This window comes from Euleptes europaea, chromosome 13 (assembly GCF_029931775.1).
Source record: "Euleptes europaea isolate rEulEur1 chromosome 13, rEulEur1.hap1, whole genome shotgun sequence".
NCBI classification, from domain to species: domain Eukaryota; kingdom Metazoa; phylum Chordata; class Lepidosauria; order Squamata; family Sphaerodactylidae; genus Euleptes; species Euleptes europaea.
In genome coordinates, this window is record NC_079324.1 from 17,206,673 (window position 1) to 17,230,677 (window position 24,005).

At 44.2% G+C, this 24,005-nt stretch overlaps 1 protein-coding gene across 1 annotated transcript in view; it reads left to right on the forward strand.

Annotated features, from left to right (window-relative positions):
• The window catches only part of LOC130486531 (connector enhancer of kinase suppressor of ras 2-like), a 513,126-nt gene that overhangs the window by 219,243 nt on the left and 269,878 nt on the right, over window positions 1-24,005 (forward strand). Inside the window, exons 4-5 of the mRNA XM_056859816.1 lie at window positions 116-203; window positions 17,935-17,976. Of these exons, the coding sequence (XP_056715794.1) occupies window positions 116-203; window positions 17,935-17,976 (130 nt within the window). The remainder of the gene's footprint in view (window positions 1-115; window positions 204-17,934; window positions 17,977-24,005) is intronic.

Below are 24,005 nucleotides of genomic sequence, written 5' to 3' on the forward strand. Positions count from 1 at the left end.
ATCAGACTCTGTTTATTGGAAATATGAATAGAACCGATTTATTATAGTGTGTTAGTCTGGTTTGCAGGCACTTTGAATGAGAATGCTCATAACTTTTTAAATTCCTTCTTGATAGGTCTCCATTTGTCAGTGTGACAGAATACTCTCTGCTGAAAAATAACATTGTTCAACTGTGCCTGGAACTAACAACCATAGTGCAACAGGTAAGAGTTAGTTAATCTTAAATGAAGTTACTCCTAAAACTTTCTCCCATAAGGGAGAAGCACATTGATTTCTTTCTTGCTGTCAGACCTGGATCTTGTGTGGGAGCTACAGGGAAAAGCCATCTGTTTTGTTAGCAAGAACAAGCATCCAGGTTCTTTAGCAAGTAAGCCTGATCTGACCCCAAAGCTGTCTAGGAGAGTCACCTGATCCAATCTGGCCAGTTGATCCAAGAATGCTTCCCAGGGTAGGTGGCTGAATTCTCTGCAGCTGAATTCTCCTCTCCAGCCAGAGTTCAGTGATAACTCACAGAGCGAATCCCCCCTGGTCACTAGCTGAATTGACACTGGTCATTTATACATGGGAGTTTTACCTGGGGTTCGTTGCTCGCTGGACCCACACCTTCCTGTTGGGAATCTCTGCACCAGCAGTCTCCAAGCTCAAATCAAGTCCCTGGCCCTTTAAATGCTGCTTTGTAATTGGCTTACCATGTAGAATTTACTGTGAGAGAAAATCCCCCAAAACCCAATTGCCAAATAAAAAAGCATTTTAAGAAAAAACAAAAAACAGAGCAATCTGAAAGGGGGGGGAGAAATCTAAGCCTCCTTTTTAAAAAGCCTTTCTTCTGCTCAGAAAGAGCTCCAACGAAGCAGGAAGCATTTGAATTGAATTGAAATTGGCTGTGAGAGAAAGAAAGCTTCTGTGTCCTGCATTTTGCCTTATGCATGGGGATTTCAAGCTGGCTGAGCTCAGGGGAAGGGAAGAATCAGATTATAGATGGGAAGTCCTGGGATTTGTGAGGGCTGGGCATGAGGTCATCTCTAATGGAGGGGAAACTTGTGCATAACTCCAAGGAACAACCAAATCAGCTGGAGGGCAAATGTGAGTGAAAGAACCCATGCATAAACGACCTGAGTCCCAACACTTACATCCTATCCAAACCTTCATACTTTCTGGAACTCCTAGCCTTCTAAGTCTTCTGCATCCTGCATGATGGCATGCTGTTGTAAGAGCACCTGCCTTGCTAGATCGGACTAGGAACCATCTAGTCCAGCTTCCTGTTTCTAACCATGCCCTAAATGGGTACCTTGGAAACTTCACAAGCAGGGTACAAGGATGACGGTAGTTCCCTGTCTTTGGACCACAAGATCTGGTACCTGGAGGTCTACTGGTTCTGTAAATAAAAATGCATCTGGCTACTATGACAAATAGTCATGGATACACCTATCCTCTAGACATTTTAATCCATTTTTCTAAGAGATGAGGGTCAAGGATCTAGAGGCAAGGATGAGGCTGCATGAATGAAGGCACAGAGGCTTCCATTTAGATACGGGTGTGGCTCAGGAGAGGTATTAGCCCCTTCGACCCTGATTTCATGTCTCTTGGAGCTGCTGTTTTGCTCCAGTGTGGGGCCACAAGCAGTTATGCAGATAATGTTTTCAGCATCAGGGCAGATAGCTTTGGAGAGCAATTTCTGGTTGGGAACAATGTGTGTAGTGGGGGAGAGTGAAAAATCTCCCCCTCCATACAACGCACCCCACCTGAAATCCACCCCTTGCGCTGGTTGCTATTAAGAAGTTAAAAAACAACAATGCTAGAGATCCCTTTTTGGATCTTCCAGGGTTTGGTGTGGTTTGACCCTCAGCTAGCTGCCTTCATCTCATTTTGGGGTAATGAATTCCACGGGTTTAGTAGGTGCAAGGTGAAAAAGGTTTTCTGTTGTCTGCCCCGAGTGTATCAATAATTAATTTTATTGGGTACCCCAAGTTGTAACATAATGAAAGGGGGAGGAAAATGTCCTCTGTGTCCACTCTTTGTGCGATTGATTGTTTTTATAAACTTCAAATAGAGGCCTGTGGTGCAACATGGTAGGCTGCAGTACTGCAGTCAAAGCTCTGCTTGTGACCAGAGTTTGATCCCAACAAAAGTCAGTTTCAGGTAGCCGGCTCAAGGTTGACTCAGCCTTCCATCCTTCTGAGGTCGGTAAAATGAGTACCCAGCTTGCTGGGGGTAAAGGGAAGACAACTGGGGAAGGTAATGGCAAACCACGCTGAAACATAGTCTGCCTAGAAAACGTTGTGATGTGAGGTCAACCCATGGGTCAGTGATGACCCGGCACTTGCACCCGGCACCTTTACCTTTTATAAAATATAAACCTGTCTAAATGTAAACCCTAAGTAAACAGTTCTATTGTTTAATTAAGCGTCCAACTACCTGAATACATTGGCTGTCTCCCAAAGTGTTCAGAGGCTGCCTTCATCTGTACATTTTGATACAAAGCTCCACCTCACTGAACCCTAATTTAAATGAAGTGAATGTAGAAAGCAAATATATTCTTCTGTTACGCGGCATGAATCCCAATCAATCTTGGTACGAAAGCTTTGCAAATCAAATAGAAACCGTCGGAATCTTCTGCCTCGGCATGACCTGTTCTTTAAAATTAATTCATTCCGCTCTACAAAACAGAGGAAATGTTCAGGGCCACTCCTTAACTGAAGTCCTTTATTCTTTGACCTGAAATAATTAGGTTTGCTCTAAAGGAAGCTCCAGTCGCGTTGCTGATGCATAAATTTAAGGAATAACGTCTGTGGCTTGGAAGTCGAGCTGGGAGCCCAACTGGGATGAATTTTTCTGCTGTCGGTGTTTTGAGAGTTAAATGGAAATTGTGTATAATAAAATGGCTATTCCATTTGAAGTATTTTAAACTGGGGGGGGAGAGCGCCTTAGGGGTCTAGCCAGGGAAACTGTTTGAGTGCTTCGGGGGGGGGGTGAATATGTGTGTGTGCCCGCTCTGTAGAAATCAAGAGGGAACTTCAAAGAAGTACTTGACCATGAAGTGTAGGACGGAACTCCTCCGTATCCCTGGGATCCTTATTTGATAAGCCTTTGCCTGGCTCATGATTACATTTTTCTTATCTGTTCTCCATCAGAAATGGATGAGATTCACGTTTGCGTGAAAGGAAGCTCTCCGATTAAACCATCCGCGCATGTGTGTTTTGTGTGCACGTGCACACGCAAACACCTATACAAATGCACCAAAGCTGCCTTTTGTAAAGAAATGCCCATTGGTCCAGGCATAAATGTAGGGGTGGGTACAGACTTTTCCATGGCCGCAGGGACTTCCACCCATGGAGCATGGTTTTTTCACCTCTCCCCATCCATGACAGTCCAAAATGTCTCCCGAAATCCTGTTGCTGGTGAACACTCTCTGCAACCACACTCTGGGGGTCATTTCAGGAGCCATTTCAGGCTGCCCCAGGAAGGTAGGAAAATCATGCTGCATGGGTGGAAGTCCTTGCACTTGTACAAATGTTAGCCTGGACCCAAGCCATTGGTTTTTCCCAAGCATTGTGCTAGTTTTGTGGATTTTTTTTTTAAAAAATTGCTCCAGTTTGACGATGGTTCTTCCTATTCAATTTTGTGGTTGTTCTTCCTATCCCAAGAACTGGTGATTATCTTGTCCCTTTTTATAGCACTCCTTCATGAGGTTGTGTGAATCGCCTGCTCCTGTTGATCAGCGATTGAAGTCCTCTGTTGATTGGCTTTTGACTTGTTTTATAATGAGAGCCTGCCTTTTTTGGGGTTTTTTTGTTTGTTTTTTTAAAGCTCATTCATCTGATGGGTTAGATATTTTTAGTGTGGTTCTCTAATAGCTTCGGTAGTTGTTTAGAGGTGGCTTAGAGAGCACTGGTCTGGGGGAATGGGGCATAAACAGTTTAAAGAAATGTATTAGAAAGCAGGACGGAGCCTGGTAAATAAGGAGTTTATGGAGACTTGCTGACTCTAATGTAGGCATAAGAGGTCATCTCCTGAGCAGGCCAGTGGGTAGGGATGTTGGCTTAGTGGCAAATCACTCGCTCGACATTCAGAAGACCCCAGATTCAGTCCCTGGTATCTCCTCTTAAAGGGACTCCTGTGTTGGAAAGCGGCTTTCTCTGCTTGAGAGCCATTGCTGGTAGGAGACATTATTGAGCTAGAGGAATTGGTGATCTGTCAGCTGTTTATGTCTTTAATAAATTTTTATTCTGCTCCTCCTCCAAGGAGCTTGAAGTGGTGTGCATATTTCTCCCCTCCTCCATTTTGTCTTCGTAACAACCCTGTGAGGTAGGCTAGGCTGCAAAAGAGCGACTGGCCCAGCGTCACCTGGCAAGCTGCCATGGCTGAATTCATACACGGGGTCCCAGCTGACAATCCTAGCCTGACAATCTAAACCCTGTGCCTCGCCAGCTATGACAAGGTCATTGGTTCAGTGCAGCTCAATAGCACTTCAGCTAAAATTAACCAACTTATTAAACTGCACATCAACAAAAGAATAGAAAAGAAAAACCCCCAAATATTCTATAATGCTAAGGCTATAATTATGTTTTAGGGCACATTATTGAGGCTGCTCAAGAAGTAGGTCATTATATTTTCTTTAAAAAAAAAACCAAAAATGATTAGCCAAGTCAAAGCATATCTCCCAGATGAATGTTAATTTCTCAGACGCTGCTAGAGATTCTAACTGTTGAAGAAGGCCTCGTATTAAGCTTGTCATTACACTTATTAATTTATCACATATTTCCTCTTAAACATTACTTTTCCTGAGGAAAAAAAGGAAAAAACTCCCGTGCAAGTTGGTGCATCCCCAAAGAGCCGAGTTCAACGGCAGAGTCAGCCTGCCTTCTAGTCGCGCTGCAATTATGTCAGATCTCTTTGGTTTGTAAGAAATAGTCTGACATTTCAGCCTAAAGAATTTTAAAAAAAAACTAAAGAGGGAGCTGAAGGGAAAATCTTGTGGAACGTTAGGCTTGAAACAGAGAGCTTGGCAGGTAGAAAGCTTTGGAATTAAGCTTGGGGTGAGGGGGCAGATTTTCTCTCAATAACCGTGTTTCCTGCAAAGGCCTTTGATTAGGAAGGAATGGCACATTCAGTTAATACATGATAATAGGCAGGAGAGAGTCAGCGGCGGAAAAAGTTGCTTCCTTTTTGCTCATCTAAACAAAAGAGAGGAAGAGCCAGCGTTGTGTGGTGGTGAGAGTGCTCGATTTTGCTCAAAGAGCCTCCTGTTCAAATCCGCATGAAGGCACGAAGCCCTGGGGAGCTCAGTTCAGACACCATGAACAAAATGGAGTTTTCCTCTGGGCATCGCCCTCCTTCTCGTGCATGGCATGCCAATCTTGAGAAGGCAGAAGTCTTTCTCTCCAGTTAGTCAAGACATCCAAATGGGGCCACCCTTAAAGAGAGGTTTCTATCTTTCCCAGTGATTGGTATTCCTCACCAGGATTAAATGAGTCCCCTGTGTTCACAATCACTGCATATCTGAATGTGAGCTGCTCTGGGACAGTGACAAGGGTGGTTTTAGGGAAGGAGCCAGCCTGGTATGATGGTTAGAATGTCTGACTAGGCTCACAGAGTTTGAATTTCTATCTTTATTTATTTCTCAACATTTATACCCTGCGTTTCTGCCTTAAAAGCACCCCTTAAAAACCATTAAAACTAAGCAAAAACACATCATTAAAACAATTAAAACCAAAGCTAAAATACCCTTTCAAGAACATAAAAACAGTAATTAAAATTTAAGGCAGAAAGGAGAGATCACTGAGGAAATACCAGATGGAACAAGAAAGTCTTAACCCACTCACAGAAGATGGCAACAGAAGAGGACGGATGAATTTCCCTGGGGAAAGACTTCCAGAGTTTTGGTGCCACACCTGAGCCCCCCCCCCCAGTTGCCACCTGCCTAATCACCCAAAGCAAGGCCTTGGAAGATGACTGTAGCAGTCAGGTAGGTTTGTAAGGGAGTAGGTGGTCCTTCGGGTATGCTGGTCCCAAGCCATATAGGGCTTTAAAGGTCAAGACCAACACCTTGAATTTTGCACCTTTACCTTTTTTTTTACTTTATTTGTATCCTGCCTTTCACCCCAATGGGGACCCAAAGTGGCTTATATCATTCTCCTCTCCTCCATTTTATCCTCACAACAGCCCTGTGAGGTAGGGGGGAAGAAGAAGAAGAAGAAGAAGAAGAAGAAGAAGAAGAAGAAGAAGAAGAAGAAGAAGAAGAAGAAGAAGAAGAAGAAGAAGAAGAAGAAGTGGTTTTTATATGCTGACTTTCTCTACCTCTTAAGGGAGAATCAGACTGGCTTACAACCACTTTCCCTTCCCCTCCCCTCCCCACAACAGACACCTTATGAGAAAGGTTGGGCAGAGGGAGTTCTGAGAGAGTTGTGACTAGCCCAAGGTCACCCAGCTGGCTTCATGTGTGGGAGTGGGGAAACAAATCCAGTTCACCAGATTAGATCTGCTGCTCATGTGGAGGAGTGGGGAATCAAGCCCGGTTCTCCAGATTAGAGTCCACCGCTCCTAACCACTACACCACGCTGGCCCGAAGCTGGCACTCCTGCCTCTGGTACTCTTGGCTGCAACTGCCACCTGCTTATCCAGCAGTAGGCGTGGGTCCAAGAGTGCCCCCAAACTACGGACCTGGTCCTGTAAGAGGAGTGTGATGCCAACCACAACAGGTCCTTAAGTTCTCAGTCAGACCTCCTTGTGCTCACCACTCATTGGGATTAATCTTCGGTCTCCTCAGTCGTGAAAGTTCACTGGGCAACCTTGGGCCCGTCATCTTCTCCCTCTCTCTCATCCTGGCCTATCTCACAGAGTGGTTGTTGTGAGGATAAAACAGAAGATGGGAGAGTGATGTCGTAGCTTACTTTGGGTTCCCATTTGGGGAGAAAAGCCCCATGAATAAAAATGGTCTTTGTGTCACTTAGCAGGCCTCCCAAGGATATCAGATTGGCCAGGTATGAAATCGGAATAATAAATTAGTATTCAAGCCGCTCATAAGCCAGTGATTTGCCATTTACAGGTAATTTTCTATTCTTGCTGTAACTGAGCTATTGGATATGAATGCCCCCCTTTCATATTTTCTTTGCAATATCTTAAAACATGTGTCAACAACAACAACAAAAGACCAGTGGATCCAAGGGGAGTAGGGATATACAAATATGACCCATTGGATTCCTTTTTGTTTCACCCATTTTCATTACTGGGGTTCCCAAAATGTTTGTTTCTTTTCTGGCATTTCTACATAGTTTATACATTGTACAGCATGTATATGCAATTGCTGCAAAGCCAGGTCAATTTTAACAGTAATATTTCTATCAAATTTGGTTAGTGCAATCAGGTGGGGAAAAGATACTGCAGTTTTGTCCCTGAGCACAAAGAACCCATATCAGAAACTGCATTTTCTAACTGAACTGGTGCACTCAAAAAATGCATTAACGTTTCCAACTGGGCAATTCAAAACTGTCATTCCTTTTATAAATCTTAAGACTACTCCACTAGCTATTGTATGATGTTTTTCCCTCCTAGGTATATCTGGCATGGTCTAGCCATGCCTATTTAAATCAAGACAGTGGACTGACATGCACAGCTCCCACTTTGCTAGTTTGGCTGGGTGACAGACCAAATGGAGAGCTGTCACAGCAGGCTTTTAAAAATTCATTTGTTTTTATTTCTATCCTAATTAATCCCAAGGCATCAGGGTGTCTTATGGAAATCACATATGCAGTGGATGAGTCAATGTTCTTCAAAGAGCTTCCAGTCAACTTGCAAGAAAAAAATAAGCAGACCCAGGTTATGTGTGTGTGTGTATTTGTAGATATAGATGTAAGGCTGATCCGTTTCAGGCGTTCTAGCTACAGGTATAATTCCACTTTCCAGTATTTTCCCAGTTGAACACAGGGACATGCTTGCGCATTTATATAGCCTGGATCCTCACACCAGTGATCACTGCCTGAGAGCAACATGCACATTATAATCATTGCACATTTGCAGAAGACTCTTCTCATAAGAATATAGGATGAGCATTATCAAGTCCTGCATCCTGTTTCATACAGCAGTCAATCTTGAAGGCCAACAGGGCATAGAGGCCAAGGCCTTCCCCTGATGTTGCCTCCTAGCACTGGTATTCTGAGCTTTACTGCCTCTGGACATGGTAAAGGTAGTCCCCTGTGCAAGCACCGGTTCATAACTGATCCATGGGATGACATCACATGCAACGTTTATTAGGCAGACTACGTTTACGGGGTGGTTTTCAATTGCCTTCCCCAGTCATTTACACTTTACCCTCAGCAAGCTGGGTACTCATTTTACCCACCTCAGACATGGAGACTCCCTTTAAGCACCATGGCTAATAGCCATTGATGGACCTCTCCTCCATAAATCTGCCTAATCCCCTGATGTAGAGTTTTACCCCTCCCAGGAGGGAAGCATTCTCTTTAAAAAAGAGACATGGGAACTAAGAGCATCTTTGTCTATTCCATTAATGTATTAACCACTAAACCACAGGACTGTACTGCGATCATTATTCTCTCTTATAACCTGGCCGGGCCCTCACAGTGAATCAGCCCTCTGACTGAAGAAACGTCAGAAATATATTTATTCCAGGCATCAAGTGAAAATCGTGTATCCCAGCCAAAGGTTTTCATGGTATCTTTTTAGATTTGTGTTTAAAATCAATCTATTCACCCTTGAAATGATTAAATATGAAAGAATCACAATGATACAAAAAATACTTGCATGTCAATGAAATTAGAAACAGAAAAGCATACATATCATCTCTAATATATCCAAAGGATAAAACACAGTGTCTAAGCTTCTCGGTAAATGTTTTCAGAAAGGTTAGCTAGCATCATGCAACCCACATCAGAGAGATTCAGGGGTGTTTTGGGTGTGGCTACCTTATATAGGGCCAGTTATGTGAAACTAGCCTGAATCTATCAAAACTATTTAATTTGTCTACTTTGAAAGCATGATGTAAGTGCCTCCGAGCTGGGGATGAATTTCCCACAGAAATAATTGTTTCAAGCCTGTGATCTGTTCTTAGATTTAGTTCTGGGCATGCAGCCATTAATTCATAGTTACCTTTCTCAAGGATGTACCAGTGAGAACATCGCTAGAACAATCAATGCTGGAACAGTAAAAAGCAAATACACATTTGCAGAAACGGTCAGCCCTACATTGTTGTGTTAACAACGTGGGTCTGTGACACCCATTTCAAAGTCATCTTTGTTTACAGTCATCACTACAACCACTGGCAGCAGATTCTGCAATTTAATTACCCAGTGACTGCGGGCCTTGTATTTATTTACCTCGCAATAGGTTAACCTGTCCTAGAATGACTTCTAAAACTAGTGCGTTCGGAAAGTTACCTTTAAAACAAAACAAAACCCAGCATAATAGTACATTTAAGCTTTGTGTATCTGGTTGTAGTTGCATCACGAACATTTTGGCAATGTCCCCTCTTCGAAGAAATGGAAGGAATCCATAATGCACATGTTCGCACACTAACGATTTTATTTTAACAAAATGGCACCCTCAAAACCAATGAGTCAAGGAAACATAAGGAATAGTGATTTACTGGTAGAAAAGTGCCAGAAAATTGGAGCTATGTCTGTGAAAGAAGAATATGTGGAGCATATCCATAATTTTCTGCATGTTTATTGCTGTTAACTAATGTTTTAGGTGGGGAGAAATGCCTTGGCACATTCCCTTTATGTTCTGATCCACCAGCTCCTTCTAGTCCCAATCTACAAAGCACCAGGCCAGATAATTTTCTCAAGCTTCTCGTTTTTACCTTTTATTTTAAACCATAGCAGCCTGGAGAGCCCAGTTTAGCCGAAGCTTGCTAGAAGCTGGAAGCTAAGCAGGGTTGGCCCTGGTTAGTACTTGGATGGGAGATCTCTAAGGAAGGCCAGGGTTGCTGTGCAGAGGCAGGCAGTGGCAAACGACCCCTGCTCATCTCTTGCCTTGAAAACCCCATGAGGTAGAACTTCGTGGCATCACCGTGAGTCGGTTGTGACTTGATGGCGCTTAATTATATAATATAATATATATAAAATATATATAAAATATTATATATATAATATTATATATAGTCTAACTCCAGTAGTATATGCACTGTGCCACACTTGCAGAAGAATGGGAGGGGGGAGTTAAAAGTATGAAGTATGTAGCAGTGGACAGAGTATTGGACCTGGGTTCACATCCCGATTTAGCCATGAGTTACATTGGGCTAGATAGCATCTCTCAGCCAGACCTATCTTTCAGGTCTTTTATAGGCTAACAGCCCATTCTTGAACCTAAAGGACGAAAGTCCTTTTGGAGGCCAGGAAGAGGCTGGACCGGTGTTTGGGCTCCCTGCACCTGCATCGGCATTACTTACGCCACCCAGGATGGGCCAGATGCCGGTGGGGAGGCCAGGAATGGATGCTGGTCTCCTGGTGCTGCTGCAGTAGCACCACCCAGGGACACTGGCTGGGCCTTCCGCCGGTGTCCCACTGGTGCACTGGCATCCCAGGGGCGTCCCCGGAGCGTGCTATGGGGCAGAGTCCCCTTTCAGCCCAGCACACCAGCACAGCCTCGCTGTTCTCGATGGGGCAAAATGCCCCGTTTAAAATTTTTAAAGCTGGGGGGAGGGGGGACTCCATGGGCACTGCCCTGAGTTCTTGGGAAGCTGGGCAAGATAGAAATGTGCTAAATAAATAAAGTCAGCAAGTGACTGCCTATTTTCCTCACTCAGCATGGGGAGGGTGGGGGGACACAACCAGAGATCCATTTTAAGTGGATACATAATAGATGCAATTGTGTGGCTGCAATATTCACCATCTTTTCAGATTCCTGCTAAGTCAAGAATGGTTGCGTCAGAAACGGCTCTTTGGGACTGAAATGAAAGCATTAATGCCCCTGAACTCTCCTGACCAATTATTATGATAATGCACACAAATACAAAGAATAATTTTACATACACTTCACTTGAAAATTGAAAGTTGTTGTTGACTTTATCCTTTCTTGGCACCACTTAACTGAATGTAATTTGGCGGCCAGGGTGCGTGTGTGTATTCCCCCCCACTTTTGCTTGCTTGATCAGTTTTCGTGCAGATCAACGAGGTCTGCAACTGAACAAACAAAGCAAAGCAAATACAGTTGACACTGTGTATGGCTCTAGTGTGATTGTTTTGTGTGTGAGATGGAGACTGGGAGAAGAATATACAAGGCAGTGCAAATATTTTGACAAAGATGACAACTGGGTACATATCATGCATGTTACTGTGGCAAAGAGTTTGGAAAGCACTACTATCTCATGAAATCCATTCATGCATGGAGATTCTCCAGTTTCACAAACTCTGTTCAGGAGAATGGAGCACGTCCATGCATGGGAGGTGTCTCAACCTTGCTCTAGAATAAACCAAAATCATGTGATCTTAAGAACTTAAGAAAAGCCATGCTGGAGCAGACCAAGTTCCATCAAGTCCAGCAGTTTGTTCACCCAGTGGCCAACCAGGTGCCTCTAGGAAGCCCACAGATAAGATGACTGCAGCAGCATCCTGCCTGTGTTCCACAGCACCTAATATAATAGGCATGCCCCTCTGATACTGTAGAGCACTGGTTCCCAACCGGGGGTCCATGGACCCCCAGGGGTCCGAGAGAACTAAATTAAGGTCCGCGAAACAAAGTTATAAACCCATAATAAATTAATATTTTCAATTAAAAGTTTTCTATTATAAAAATATATATTCAAATATTATTCTAAGTTTAATGTTTAACTAACAGTTATGATTAAAGTTTATTTTCAAATTCTCGGAATTTTTATTTTGAACCTTGGGGTCCCTGCACCGAACAAAATAGTCCTAGTGGTCCCTGGTCAAAAAAAGGTTGGGAACCACTGCTGAAGAGAATAGGCATGCATCATGACTAGGGCAAGTCCACAAATTACCAGTCCATTAACACGGTTCTGGCACTGGTTTAGAAATTCTCCTTGTTTCACTTGAATTGAAGAGTGAAATGCATAACAGAGAAGTTCCAGAAAGAAGTTCCAGAGCAGGGGAAATTCATTCTTCCCTAATCCTGCCCTGGTTTGGCACTGCCCCAGTTCTCATATCTTTGACATAAAACCTGGCAGCCCTAAGGGATGTAGAACAGTGGAACTTGTCTAGTCTTATCAGATGTATGTGCGCGTCAGTGCACCTTCCAACAGAAATAAACAACCGCATATTTTGACGCTGAAGCCAGTATCCCAAAGGAGGCTCAGTTATGCCTGTTCTGTGCGCTGTCCTGGATCTGTGCATCCGCTACCAATCTCCCCACCACCACCACCATTCCTTGTTTTTCCCTTCTGTGGTCCTGACTGTTTGCAAAGAATTAGGGAGTATGTGTTGTAGCCTAGCAACCGCAAGACGTGTTTTCCTTCACCTCTGAAACTTGCAAAATGACCTTCAGCTTGGCATCCCCTCCTGAGCTGCCCATAAAACTCAGACAGAAACAGGAGATCAGGAGCTTGAATCCCGCCTTGGGGAGTTGCATATATGCGCCCTTTTCATGCAATGTAATAAGCACAATTATCCACAGCCCCAAGGTGTGCTGATGGCCATGGGCTTAGGTGGATTAAAAAAATACTTAGGCAAATTCATAGCATATTTAATGCTGTTTATGTATGATAGCTAAATGAAGCCTCCATATTCAGGGGCAGTGTATCTTTGAGCACCAGTTGCGAGGGGCAAAGCAAAAGGGGGGTGCTTCATTCCTGCCTTGCTTGTGGACTCCCCAGAGGCATCTGGTTGCACCGCTGTTTGAAGTAGGATGCTGGACTAGATAGACCCTTGGTCTGATCCAGTAGGGCTCTTTTTCTCCTGTACCGTTTAGGGCCTTTAGGAACATGAGAGCGGTGGGCCCTGTTTCTGAGGGCTTCCCTGCACGGGCATGTTCATTGTTTCATGTTTACAGGATCAAGTGTTGATCTGTAAATGTGAATTAAGCCACTAGGGATCTAGCAACATGGAGCGGACTTTCCATAACATCCCATGTCACCTCAAGTCAGAGGCAGTAGTGGGAAAAGTAAGGGAATGGGAGGTGAGGGAGATGCCAGAAAAGTCCAGGAAGGAGCATGGAATGGAATCATACTGGGAAGTTGATAGTGTTTTGCAGTGGAGTCGGTTCGCTCATCTGGCAGGGTGCCAAGTGGGGCTGCCAAGCCACCACTAGGGGTTGGGGAATTGCTTGCCCTTGGCTCCTATTCCTGCCACTGGTACTGTGGCTGGTAGGAAAACATAATCTTTAAAAAAAAAAATCACTGTTAGGTGACGGTGTGACATCACTTCCAGGAAAAACCTGGAAGTGATATCAGTGCTCTCTAGGAATCACCGGAAACGCTGTGGTTTTACAACAGAGTTCTTCACAATCCTTGAGCATGACATCATTTCTGGGGTTTCCTCAGAAGTGATGTCATGCTGTAGCTGACAGTGCCTTCCCATCCCTCCCCTCTGTCTCGCATTGGTTGCCATGCTGAAATAAATATGAAAAATGATTTGCTTGGCATGTTGCTGTGATTTTTAAAATCTCATATGGGGGCGGATAGGGGAGGGTTTTTTGTTGTTGTTTTTTGGCTGCATCAGCCTCTATGTCCCTGCCTTTTAAACAAGGGGGGGGGGAAGGCGAACACATGCCCGGAGTCTTTTTGTGTGTGGTCAGGAGTTCTTCTGGATCCCAGCCTTTGTAATTAAGCATCACAATGTGTTTGTGGCCATTTGCAATCCTTACAACTTTTGCAAGAGAACAAAGCTGACCGTGCCTCTCATTTCTATGCTCCGGAGCTTCCAAATTAGCCTGCTTTTTGCTTGTTCTGCACGTTTTACTTAAAAAAAAGAGAGAGTCTCTCAACAAGAAATGTGGTTTAAAAGATTCCTCCCCTTGCACACACACTTTAACCAGTGTTTGTGGCGAGCCAGAAACTACCACCAGTACTTCATGACTTAATTTCCATCTCCAGAAGATGCAGAAAAACATAGCATGTTGCAGCCAGCCTCAGACCTGATGAATGCATGCAGGGCCGGATTTAGGTTTGATGAGGCCCTAAGCTATTGAAGGTAATGGGGCCCTTTATATGTCTAGCTGTCCTTTGTCAACAACAGATTGTCGCTGTTTTTTGTGTTGAATATATGCTATATGGTAATTTATGGACCTAATAGGTATCTAAAGCCATTTGCACATAACAAAATATGTACTTTTTAAAAAAAAAATTAAAAATTTGGGGGCCCAAGAGAGTGGGGCCCTAATCTATAGCTTGTTTAGTTTATGCGAAAATCTGGCACTGAGGTGCTGTGGTGAAGGGATGGAATCATGCCCTCTGCCCTTATCCAGGGCTGGCCTGACCATCAGGCAAACCTAGGTGATTGCATATGGCACCCAATTTTGAGGGGCACCAAAAAGGAGAGAGGAGCCTCCTCTTTCTCGTGTGCTTTTCTCTTGGAGGCCAAAAGGAAGCTGCTGCCCACCCACTCTCCTTCTTTCCCACCCTCCTCCCTAGCCCTGCCCAAATTCTAGCTTTCTCTCCTGCTGCTGTTCAGCCACCAACACCCAGTGCATACATCTGTTGACTCTAGTCTTCTGTAGCTGCCCTGATGGGTAGGGTTGCCAACCTCCAGGTACCTAGCTGGAGATCTCCTGCTATTACAACTGATCTCCAGCTAGTGCCTGGAGGGTGGTTCACCTGGAGAAAATGGCCGCTTTGGCAATTAGCCTCTATGGCACTGAAGTCCCGTCCCGCCCCAAACTCCGCCCTCCTCAGGCTCCACCCCCAAAATCTCCCACCGGTGGCGAAGAGGAATCTGGCAACCCTACTAATGGACCATGGAGGGTGTGATGTTTTGTGTGTGTTTTATTTCTAAGTTTGAATGCGGAGTCTGCCAGATATGTGGATCCTAACCTGTGAAGGGCCTTCATGGTCATAGCTGGGGTGCCCTAGTCTCCAGGTGGTGGCTGGAGATCTCCCAGAATTACAGTTGGTCTCCCAGTTACAGAGATCAGTTCCCCTGGAGAAAATTTCTGCTTTGGAAGGTGGACTCTGTTATGTATGCAGGGGGAACTTAGGAGCTTGACTCCTGAACGAAGGATCCTAAGTACTGCATGCGCCATTGGCCCAAACCGGCATGCACCATTGGCCCTAAGCTGGCACGCGCCATTGGTGACCCGGGCTTGTTTCCCCCCTATTACGGATTGGAGGGAGTGGCCGCGGGCAGCCAGGGGGGCATATAAGCAGGGCCGTTTGCACTGTGTTCTTTAGTTCTGTTCCTGTACTCAATAAAGGGGTTGCTGTTTGAACTCCGTCTCCGACCTCGTGTGTCCTCCCCACGCGGACTTAACAGTGGCGACGAAGGCTGGTAGGCAGTCCGGCTACCCCTGCTGAATCACTCTAGCTGAAATCTCCTTCGCATTTCCGTGACCTCACAGTGCCCGGTAGGCAGGCCGGCTCGCCTTGGCTGATTCATTTCGACACACGGGAGACGAAACACACCGCACGACTCTATGGCATTATACCCCACTGAGGTCCCTCCTCTCCCCAAACCCTGCCCTTCCCAGCTCCATCCCCCAAATCTCCTGACATTTCCCAACTCAGAGTTGGCAGTTTACTGAAATGTTGCTGTGACTGAAAAGGCAGGCTTGTAGAGTAAGAAAGAGGGAGGGCTGGATGGGTAGGGTTGCCAACCTCCAGGTAGTGGCTGGAGACTTCCCGCTAGGGAATCAACCCTGTTAAAATACCTACTAGAAGACCCCTACTGGACTGAACGCTCTGAATGGACAATCAAGATAAAAAATAAAATTGCCCAGATAGGCATCAACCTGGACTCCCTGCTTCTGTCCAGCGAGAGTTATATCCTAAGTCTAATAAAACAAAGACTAGTCGATCACGAGTTCCAGCTTAAATTTCCTTCAACGCCGCCAATTTGCTCACCTCAATACTTTGGACTTCCCCCTAATTTCTATTTAAACTACCTGGACCGTCTTAACAATCCTAAACTCAGGAAAGTCTTTATTCAGGCTAGGACTAATTCATTGCCTTCAGCGATCCTTCATGTCAGATTCCTGAAAACGCCTTATGCTGAAAGGGTCTGCGGATGTGGTGCAGGATGTCCTGACTCCCCGTCTCATATTCTTTTGGACTGCCATCTTTATGATTCCCCAAGAGGAAACCTAATAAAACCCATAGTTTTGAACTTCTCACCAAATAATACGAAAATACTTTACAAACTATTAGCTGGTAAGGATCCTGAGATAACCAAAAACGTGGCAAAATTTTTGACGGTAGTAATCAACCGATGGGAATCTAGCCGGAAGTAGAATCACAACATTAAGGAATGATTTATTTTAATTTTATTTTACTCTAACTTTTATCCTTTTATATACTGCAGATTGTACTATGCCAATAAAGGAATTTGAAATTTGACCTCCTGCTATTACAACTGATCTCCAGTCAATAGAGATCAGCTCCCCTGGAGAAAATGGCTGCTTTGGAGGGTAGACTCTATGGCACTGTACCCTGCTGAGGTCCCTCCCCTCCCCAAACCCCACTCTCAACCCCCAAAATCTCCAGGTATTTCCCAACCCAGAGCTGGCAAGTGGCAACCCTATGGATGGATGAGTGAAGTGTGTAATGATTAGGGTTTGCCTCCAGCAGGAGGTTTTTGGGGTGGAGCCTGAGGAGGGTGGGGTTTGGGGAGGGGAGCGACTTCACTGCCATAGAGTCTAATTGGCAAAGTTATCCAGGGGAACTGATCTCTATCAGTTGGAAATCAGTTGTAATAGCAGGTGATCTCCAGCTAGTACCTGGAGGTTGGCAACCCTATGCCTATGACCCACTCCAGTCAACATCCTGGAGGCAGCATTCTGCATTGATTTAAATTTCTGAACACTCTTCAAGGGTAGCCTTACGTAGACTGGATAGATATAAGCAGGGCATGCACCACAGTGGCCAGATCTTTTGTGTCCAGGAAAGGCTGCAGCTGGCTAACAAGTCAAAGCTGGGAAAATGTACTCCTGGCCATAGCCGCCACCAGTTTATCCAGCAGCCGGCCTGGGTCCCTCACCCAGAGCACCCTCAGATTGCAGACCTGTTTGTTCAGGCACCACAGGAGCACATGTGTTCGTTCATAACGTGTCATAGAAAAAGAATTGTGACGCTGACTTGCCCATGATAACACCAGGGTTGCTTTTGTAGTCTTTTGTCAAAATGTGATTCTGTAATGCAGAAAGGGAAAGTATGCGAATGAGGAGACAAGGATCCAAATGACCTGAAACTGTTCATGCTCCGATGCTGGCATTAATATTTTTTTAAAAAATCTTCTTTTAAAAATACGATTAAGGAGGATTGGAATGCAGAGCAGAGAGAAATTCAGAATAAAGGAGTGAGGGGGTGGGGAATCCTCTCATCTGTAGCAAAACCCTCCCCGGACTTTACTCTCATACATCTTTAGACATGACAGTAAATAAAAGGAAGAAATCTGTCCTGAATGAAGGTTTTAATATAGCCATTAAATACTGCTTACATGACAGGAAAATCCTTGACATGCACATAATTTTCTTCTTACATGTTTTCATTCTGCATAGTTGGATCCCCCCTCCCTCCCCCCCACCCCGGACACATGGGATTAACCTCATTTACTGGCAGAAGTTAGAACCGAAAGAATCTAGCTAAATTAAATGAGCTGTTACTGTATGAAAGTAGGGTTTTCCCCCTTCCTAGAAAGCTCAGAATAACCTTTACGATATTCTTGTAAGTCATTGTGTACGGCAGTCTGAATCAGCCACGGTCAGAGTAACACATTCTTTTTCCAATCTTTGTTAACATAGCTGAGACAAAGCAGATTTATGAGAATATTAAATGCTGTTTTTTTCCCCTCCCTCCCCCTCCTGTTGTTACAGGATTGCACCGTGTATGAAACAGAAAATAAAATTCTTCATGTGGTAAGTAGACGTTACAGCCTTTTGTTGTTTATGCTTTGCACAGACTTATTCCTTAGGATGCTACTGTCTTGGGAATCGTGGCTACAGCCCTGCGCACACTTACTTAAGAGCCAGTCTCACTGAATATCGGGACTTACTGCTCAATAAATATGCATAAGGCCAGGCCTCAAGGCTCTTTGGTGGATTTTGTCACCACTATTGACAGTAGAAGGATGGCTTAGAATTTTACATTCCGTCCAGAGCAGCAATTTGAAATCAGCTTTGCAAACAAGACTGTGCAAGTTCCTAGTCCACAAGTCTTCTCTCTGTACGTGGTTCTACACTGCCCCCAGAGTTCCTTAGAATGCATGGCTTTGTACTCTTCTCAGTGGAACAGGCTTCCTCGGGAGGTGGTGAGCTCTCCTTCCCTGGAGGTTTTAAAGAAGAGGCTAGATGGCCACCTGCCAGCAATGCTGATTCTATGACTGTAGGCAGATCATGAGAGGGAAGGCATCTTGGGCATTTTCTGGGCGTGGAGTAGGGGCCACTGGGGGTGTGGGGGGGTAGTTGTGAATGTCCTGCATTGTGCAGGGGGTTGGACTAGATGACCCTGGTGGTCCCTTCCAACTCTATGATTATATGATTCTTCGTCTATCGTCAATGGTATTTCCTTGGTGCTTACTCAAAGGGAAGTTGCACTGAGCGGGTGAATCTGTGAACATCATGCTGCTGTATTTTTGTTTAGTATACGCGAAAAAAATTAATCTGTATTAGCATAACTTGTATTGGAGGGGGTTGTCTGGTCTTGTGAATCCCCTTTAAAGTTAGCAACTGGGCCAGAAGTTGGGGAGGGGCCCTGTGATAAGGCAGATACTACGCATGCAAGAGGCTAAAGGTTCAAGCCCTGGTGTGTCTCCAGCTGTGTCTCTGGTTGTGGGTCTCCAGTAGTAGGAAGTAATGGGCATGACCTTACACTGCCCAAGACCCCGAGGAGTCACTGTTAAGTGGGCAGAAAATGCTGAGTGCAGTGACCAATATTCCAGCTTGGTGTAAGGCAGCTTTATACTTTCACAGGAGCGCTCTTCGAAATGCTCTTTTCAAAGCCCCTCTTTCAAAATCATTTCCTGGTTTTTTTTTGCGTAAAGAGTTTGTAGTGCATAATTAATTGTACAGGCTGTGCTTTCTATGGTAAATATATTTTTCATGAAAGTACAGAATTGATTATAAATCAATATTGATTGCCAAAGTAGCTGCAAAAGAGCTGTTTAACCATTTAGCTATTTATAGTACGATTTAAAAAAACAACACAGGATTGATTACCTCATATTCATTATTACAGCCTTGTGTATCAGTAGATCACAATGGAGCTACATTTCCTGATAGATTGTGCTAATAGTAGTTTTTAGCGTTATGTCATGCCTAGACTTTCATCAATTAATGACAATGGGGTATAATTTTTTAAAGAAGTAGGCCAATGGTAATGAGTTTATTTTTAAGTGGTTAGTTCTCACATACCCTCTGGACTGAATTAACCAGCAGGTTAAATAGGTTATAGACTACCATCCTGACCATATTGGTGTCTCTGTTATAGTAAAATTATCAGGGTTTTCTTCTGTGTATTATGATCCACCTATCATTTTCAAGGGAAACAGCAGTAAACAATTTCTGAATCGTGAACTGAAGAGTAAGAGAATCCTCCAAGTCCATACTGATTAGGGTTGCCAACCTCCAGGTGGTGGCTGGACATCTCCTGCTATTACTTCTGATCTCCAGGCAACAGAGATCAGTTCACCTGGAGAAAATAGCTTCTTTGGGAGGTTGAGTCTATGGCTTTATATCCCATTGAAGTCCCTCCCCTCCCCAAACCCTGCCCTCCTCAGGCTCCATCTCAAAATCTCTGGGTATTTCCCAACCCTGAGCTGGCAACCCAGCTCTGATTCTAAGCCATTCCAAAATCCCTCCACAGTTCAGGCTCAGTTTGTGATTGGCTTGGCCCTGGCAACAGCCTGCCACATCTGACCCCTCCCATATCCTGCTGAAATTTTGTTGGGTTTTGTTAAGAGGCCCAATGAATCGTGATTTGATCCTTTTGTAATCCTCAGTACCCCGATGTGACACGATTCAAAAATCAAAAGTTGTGCTTTTAGACTCAGCTTTCATAACCAGCAATCATAAAGATCATAAAGATCACCAACCGTAACTGTGCTACCACTTGTTGGGGTTTGTTAAGAGGCCCAATGAATCGTGATTGTGGTTAGAAAGAATTCAGGTCAAGCACCCAATAAAACAGAGTCAAAGACTTGTTTCTTAATCAAACAAAAAATCCTTTACTGTACTAAAAATCAGGGAGGGTAACATGGAGTAAAACAAATAACATCTTCCTATCTAGTTCCCTACAAGTCTTGCTAAAAGTATTCCTTTCCTTTTATCCCTTAGAAGCTCCTTGATCAATTGATCTTGAGCAGCATATATCTAGTGTTGGAGGGATATAAGGACTGAAACAAATCTTGCCACTGACAATGTAGCCTTGGGGTCCCTATCACTTAGTAAAAAAGGCATTATGTCAGTCACAGAGGCATTGGATTTGTATATTAAAAGGGGGGAAATATAGTGCGATCGAAGTTCCTCGTAAAAGTGGCATTCCAAAAGGGCATGGGCTAATGAGTCAATAGAGCCAGAAGAGCAAGGGCAGATCCTGTCTGAGTATGGTATATTCAGAATTCTGCCCTGCATTACCTTAGAAGGGTTAGCATTCAATCTAGCTAAGCAAAAAGCTCTACAGAGACGAGGAGTTGTCAGATAATATGTATAGCCAGGCAGACCACGTGGAGGGGGTATTCCGAAGAACTGGGATGAACAGACGCGACGAGGACCAAAAGTAGTGCTGTTATAATCAAGCTCTTTAATGCGCTTTTTAATTTTGGCAAAAGCTTCAGTTTCCCCAAGATCTGATAACATATCCTGCGAGAAGCCCAACAACGCCAGTTTCTCATCTAAGATTTTTTGCCATGAGGATTTAAAAGGGTCATGCTTCAGAGAAGCTAGGAACCCCTCAGTGCTAAAGCACAGTTTAAGGTGTGGTTTAAAGGCGGCCAACCACGCCCTAGCTTCAAGTGACATTTGGCCAAACTCGGAACAAAGAGTAATGCCAGCAACACATCGAGGGGCATTTAGGAGTTTTTGTAAGAACTGAAGCAGTGGACGATCTATAGATTCATTGATGACTGTAATCCAGATGGCAACACCAAAGAGGATAATTGGGGTAATTTTCAGGTTAAAAACCTGAATAGCCCCTGGAATATATTTGCCACCTTTGGTGTGAAAAAAATTGACAATAGCACCAACCCTAGGTTTAATTTTGTTGGACACTGCTTTTTGATAGGCATTCCAATTTAGGTTATGGAAAAACAGAATGCCAAGGTAAACAAACTCCTTGACTTGGTCAACCTCAAAGCCATCTAATACCCAGCAAAAAAGAGGCATTTTTCTCCTCTTAGTGAAGATCATAATCTTAGATTTATGATGGTTTATTTTAAGACCTTCCCTAGAGCAGTACTCAGAAAAAGTTTGCAAGATCTTTTCAAACCAATTCTTGTGCAGGACAGGAGAACTGCATCGTCAGCATAGAGTAGAATCGGGGTGGGATGACTTGCAAGCTTTGGGGGGTGGCAAAACTCTGAGAAATTGGTTGCCATATCATTCAGGTATAGATTAAACAAGAGAGGAGCAAGGAGGCAACCTTGTCTAACTCCCTTGACCAGTTGAAAGGGCTCGGTTAGTTCTCATTGGTTGCCACAGCGAACCTGAGCTGTGAGGTCAGTATGAAATTGCTGAATAAGCCATAGTAACCTCCTATCCATAGTAGAATGTGATAGTTTCAGCCATAGCCTCTCCCTCGGGATGGTATCAAAAGCTCCCTTAAGATCCATAATACCCGCATAAAGGGTGCCATTTCGGGGGGAGGAATATTTCTCAGCTAGATGGGAGAGCACTAAACAGTGGTCCGTGACAGACCAACCCCTTCTAAAGCCAATCTGTTCCCAGCCAAGGATGTCATTACTCTCAACCCAGTCCAACAGCCTCATTAATAAGTAGGAGGAATACAATTTGCCTAAGCAAAACAAAAGGCTGATTGGACGATAACAGCTTGGGTCAGAGCGTTGACCCTTTTTAAAGATTGGGACGATAATAGTATGTCTCCAAGATTTTGGAATAGCTCCTGAGGCATTAATTTGTGTGAATACAGGAGCAAGAATGTTGGCCCACCATTCGCTGTTGACTTTAAAAAAAGTCGTAGGGAATTAGATCAGGACCTGGGGCTTTGCCTGAGCGTAGGTGATCAATGAGCGGTTTAATTTCCTTAGGAGACACATCTGGCCAGGAATTCAACAAAATAGAAGCCGCTACAGGTATAAGACCCTGATTTTCCACAGAGTAGGAGAAGAGGCTCTTGAAGTAAGCTACCCAGGCCGATGACGGGATACATGCGGGGACTCTGGCATAGTCATTACTTAAAGAATTCACAGTCCGCCAGAAGGTTGAATTATCATTGTTGTTTATAGCTGTGATCAAGCTCCTCCAATTTTTATATAGGGCCTCTTTTTTCCTCCAGTTTACCAAGTCCTTGTAGTTCTTTTTAATAGTTGACAATTCCTTCAATACTGAAATAGTATTGTTCCTTCTGAATTCTCTATGTTTCCTGGTTATTGCTCGTTTGAGTAGTCTACACTCGCAGTTAAACCAAGAATTTCGTTTGTATAAAGCGTGCAAGCTTGAGGTGATTTCTTTAGTAAATAAAGGTTTAAATAAATCAATTAATCTGAAAAAAACATTTAAGACAGTAGCTGCAGACTCTTGCTCAAGGAGGGCAGCTTTCAACGAAGTCACCTCCAAAAGCTGCATTTTGCCACGCACCAAGGGATCAAGCTCAGGGCTCCAGTAAACACGAGCTAGGGCTTTTTGGGATTGGTGCAATATTTGATGGTAGGATGGTATTAAGTGTGGAACACGCTAAAAGTATTAGCAGGTTTCTAAGGCTTAAAATCCCTTTGTCTGTGTCTAGGCCCAAGAGAGCTTAGACCAGGCATCTTGCTAGTGTGAGATTCAAAAGTAACTGGCACATCCTGCCCCAAAGTTTCACACCTTTAACAAAGGAACAGGGTAATAAAACATTTCTGACACCGTGCCTTCCTGCATGTTTGCAATGGCGATTCTCTAGCCAATAGAATGGTTACATCTGTCTTTTGCATCATCACCTTGAGACTATTTAAACTATTGATGTAAACAAGTTAACCCTTTAGCTGCCCTGACAGAAATGGAACTCGCACTGAATCCCTAACAAATTTACCCAACGGCAACAACGGGGATATGAAGTGCAGCCTTTATTAAGCAGCAACACCAAAGTCATCAAGACCTTCTGGCTCCTTATTTAATGACCCGTAAAGCTTGAGACACTACATTTCCCAGGAGTCAGCAAAGGCCCTCAGCGGGTTCAGCGAGAAATGCACACTGTAGAGAGAGCATTTTATTACAAGGGCTTCTCAAATGAACTGTTCTTCCTCATTTAGCCAGCAACTTGAATGCTTTAGTTTCTTTTAGTGGAGCTTATGAAATGCAAGACGTTAAGCCATGAAATCCTGTCATTTCTTTCTCTTGAAGAGCCTCATTGACTTTTAGCTTGGATTACTTTGGCACAAATGACATCCTTAGAAATACAGCATCGTTGGGCACTCCAAGCAGACCAAAGTTTAGAATGAGCTAACATGGGCCTGATCGGAACTGAGCCTCAATTTAGCTCATCTGAAGCGCGCCCATGCTTAACTTTGGGGGAGTTTGGGGGAACATTCCCATTGCTAATTCTGAACTTTCATACAGAAATGATAATAGCCAAAAAGTACCAGTGTGAGAGCCAGCATGGTGAAGTGGTTTGATTCCCCTCTCCTCCACATGAGTGGTGTCCTCTAATCTGGTGAACCGGGTTGGTTTCCCCACTCCTACACATGGAGCCTGCTGGGTGACCTTGGGCTAGTCACAGTTCTCTCCGAACTCTC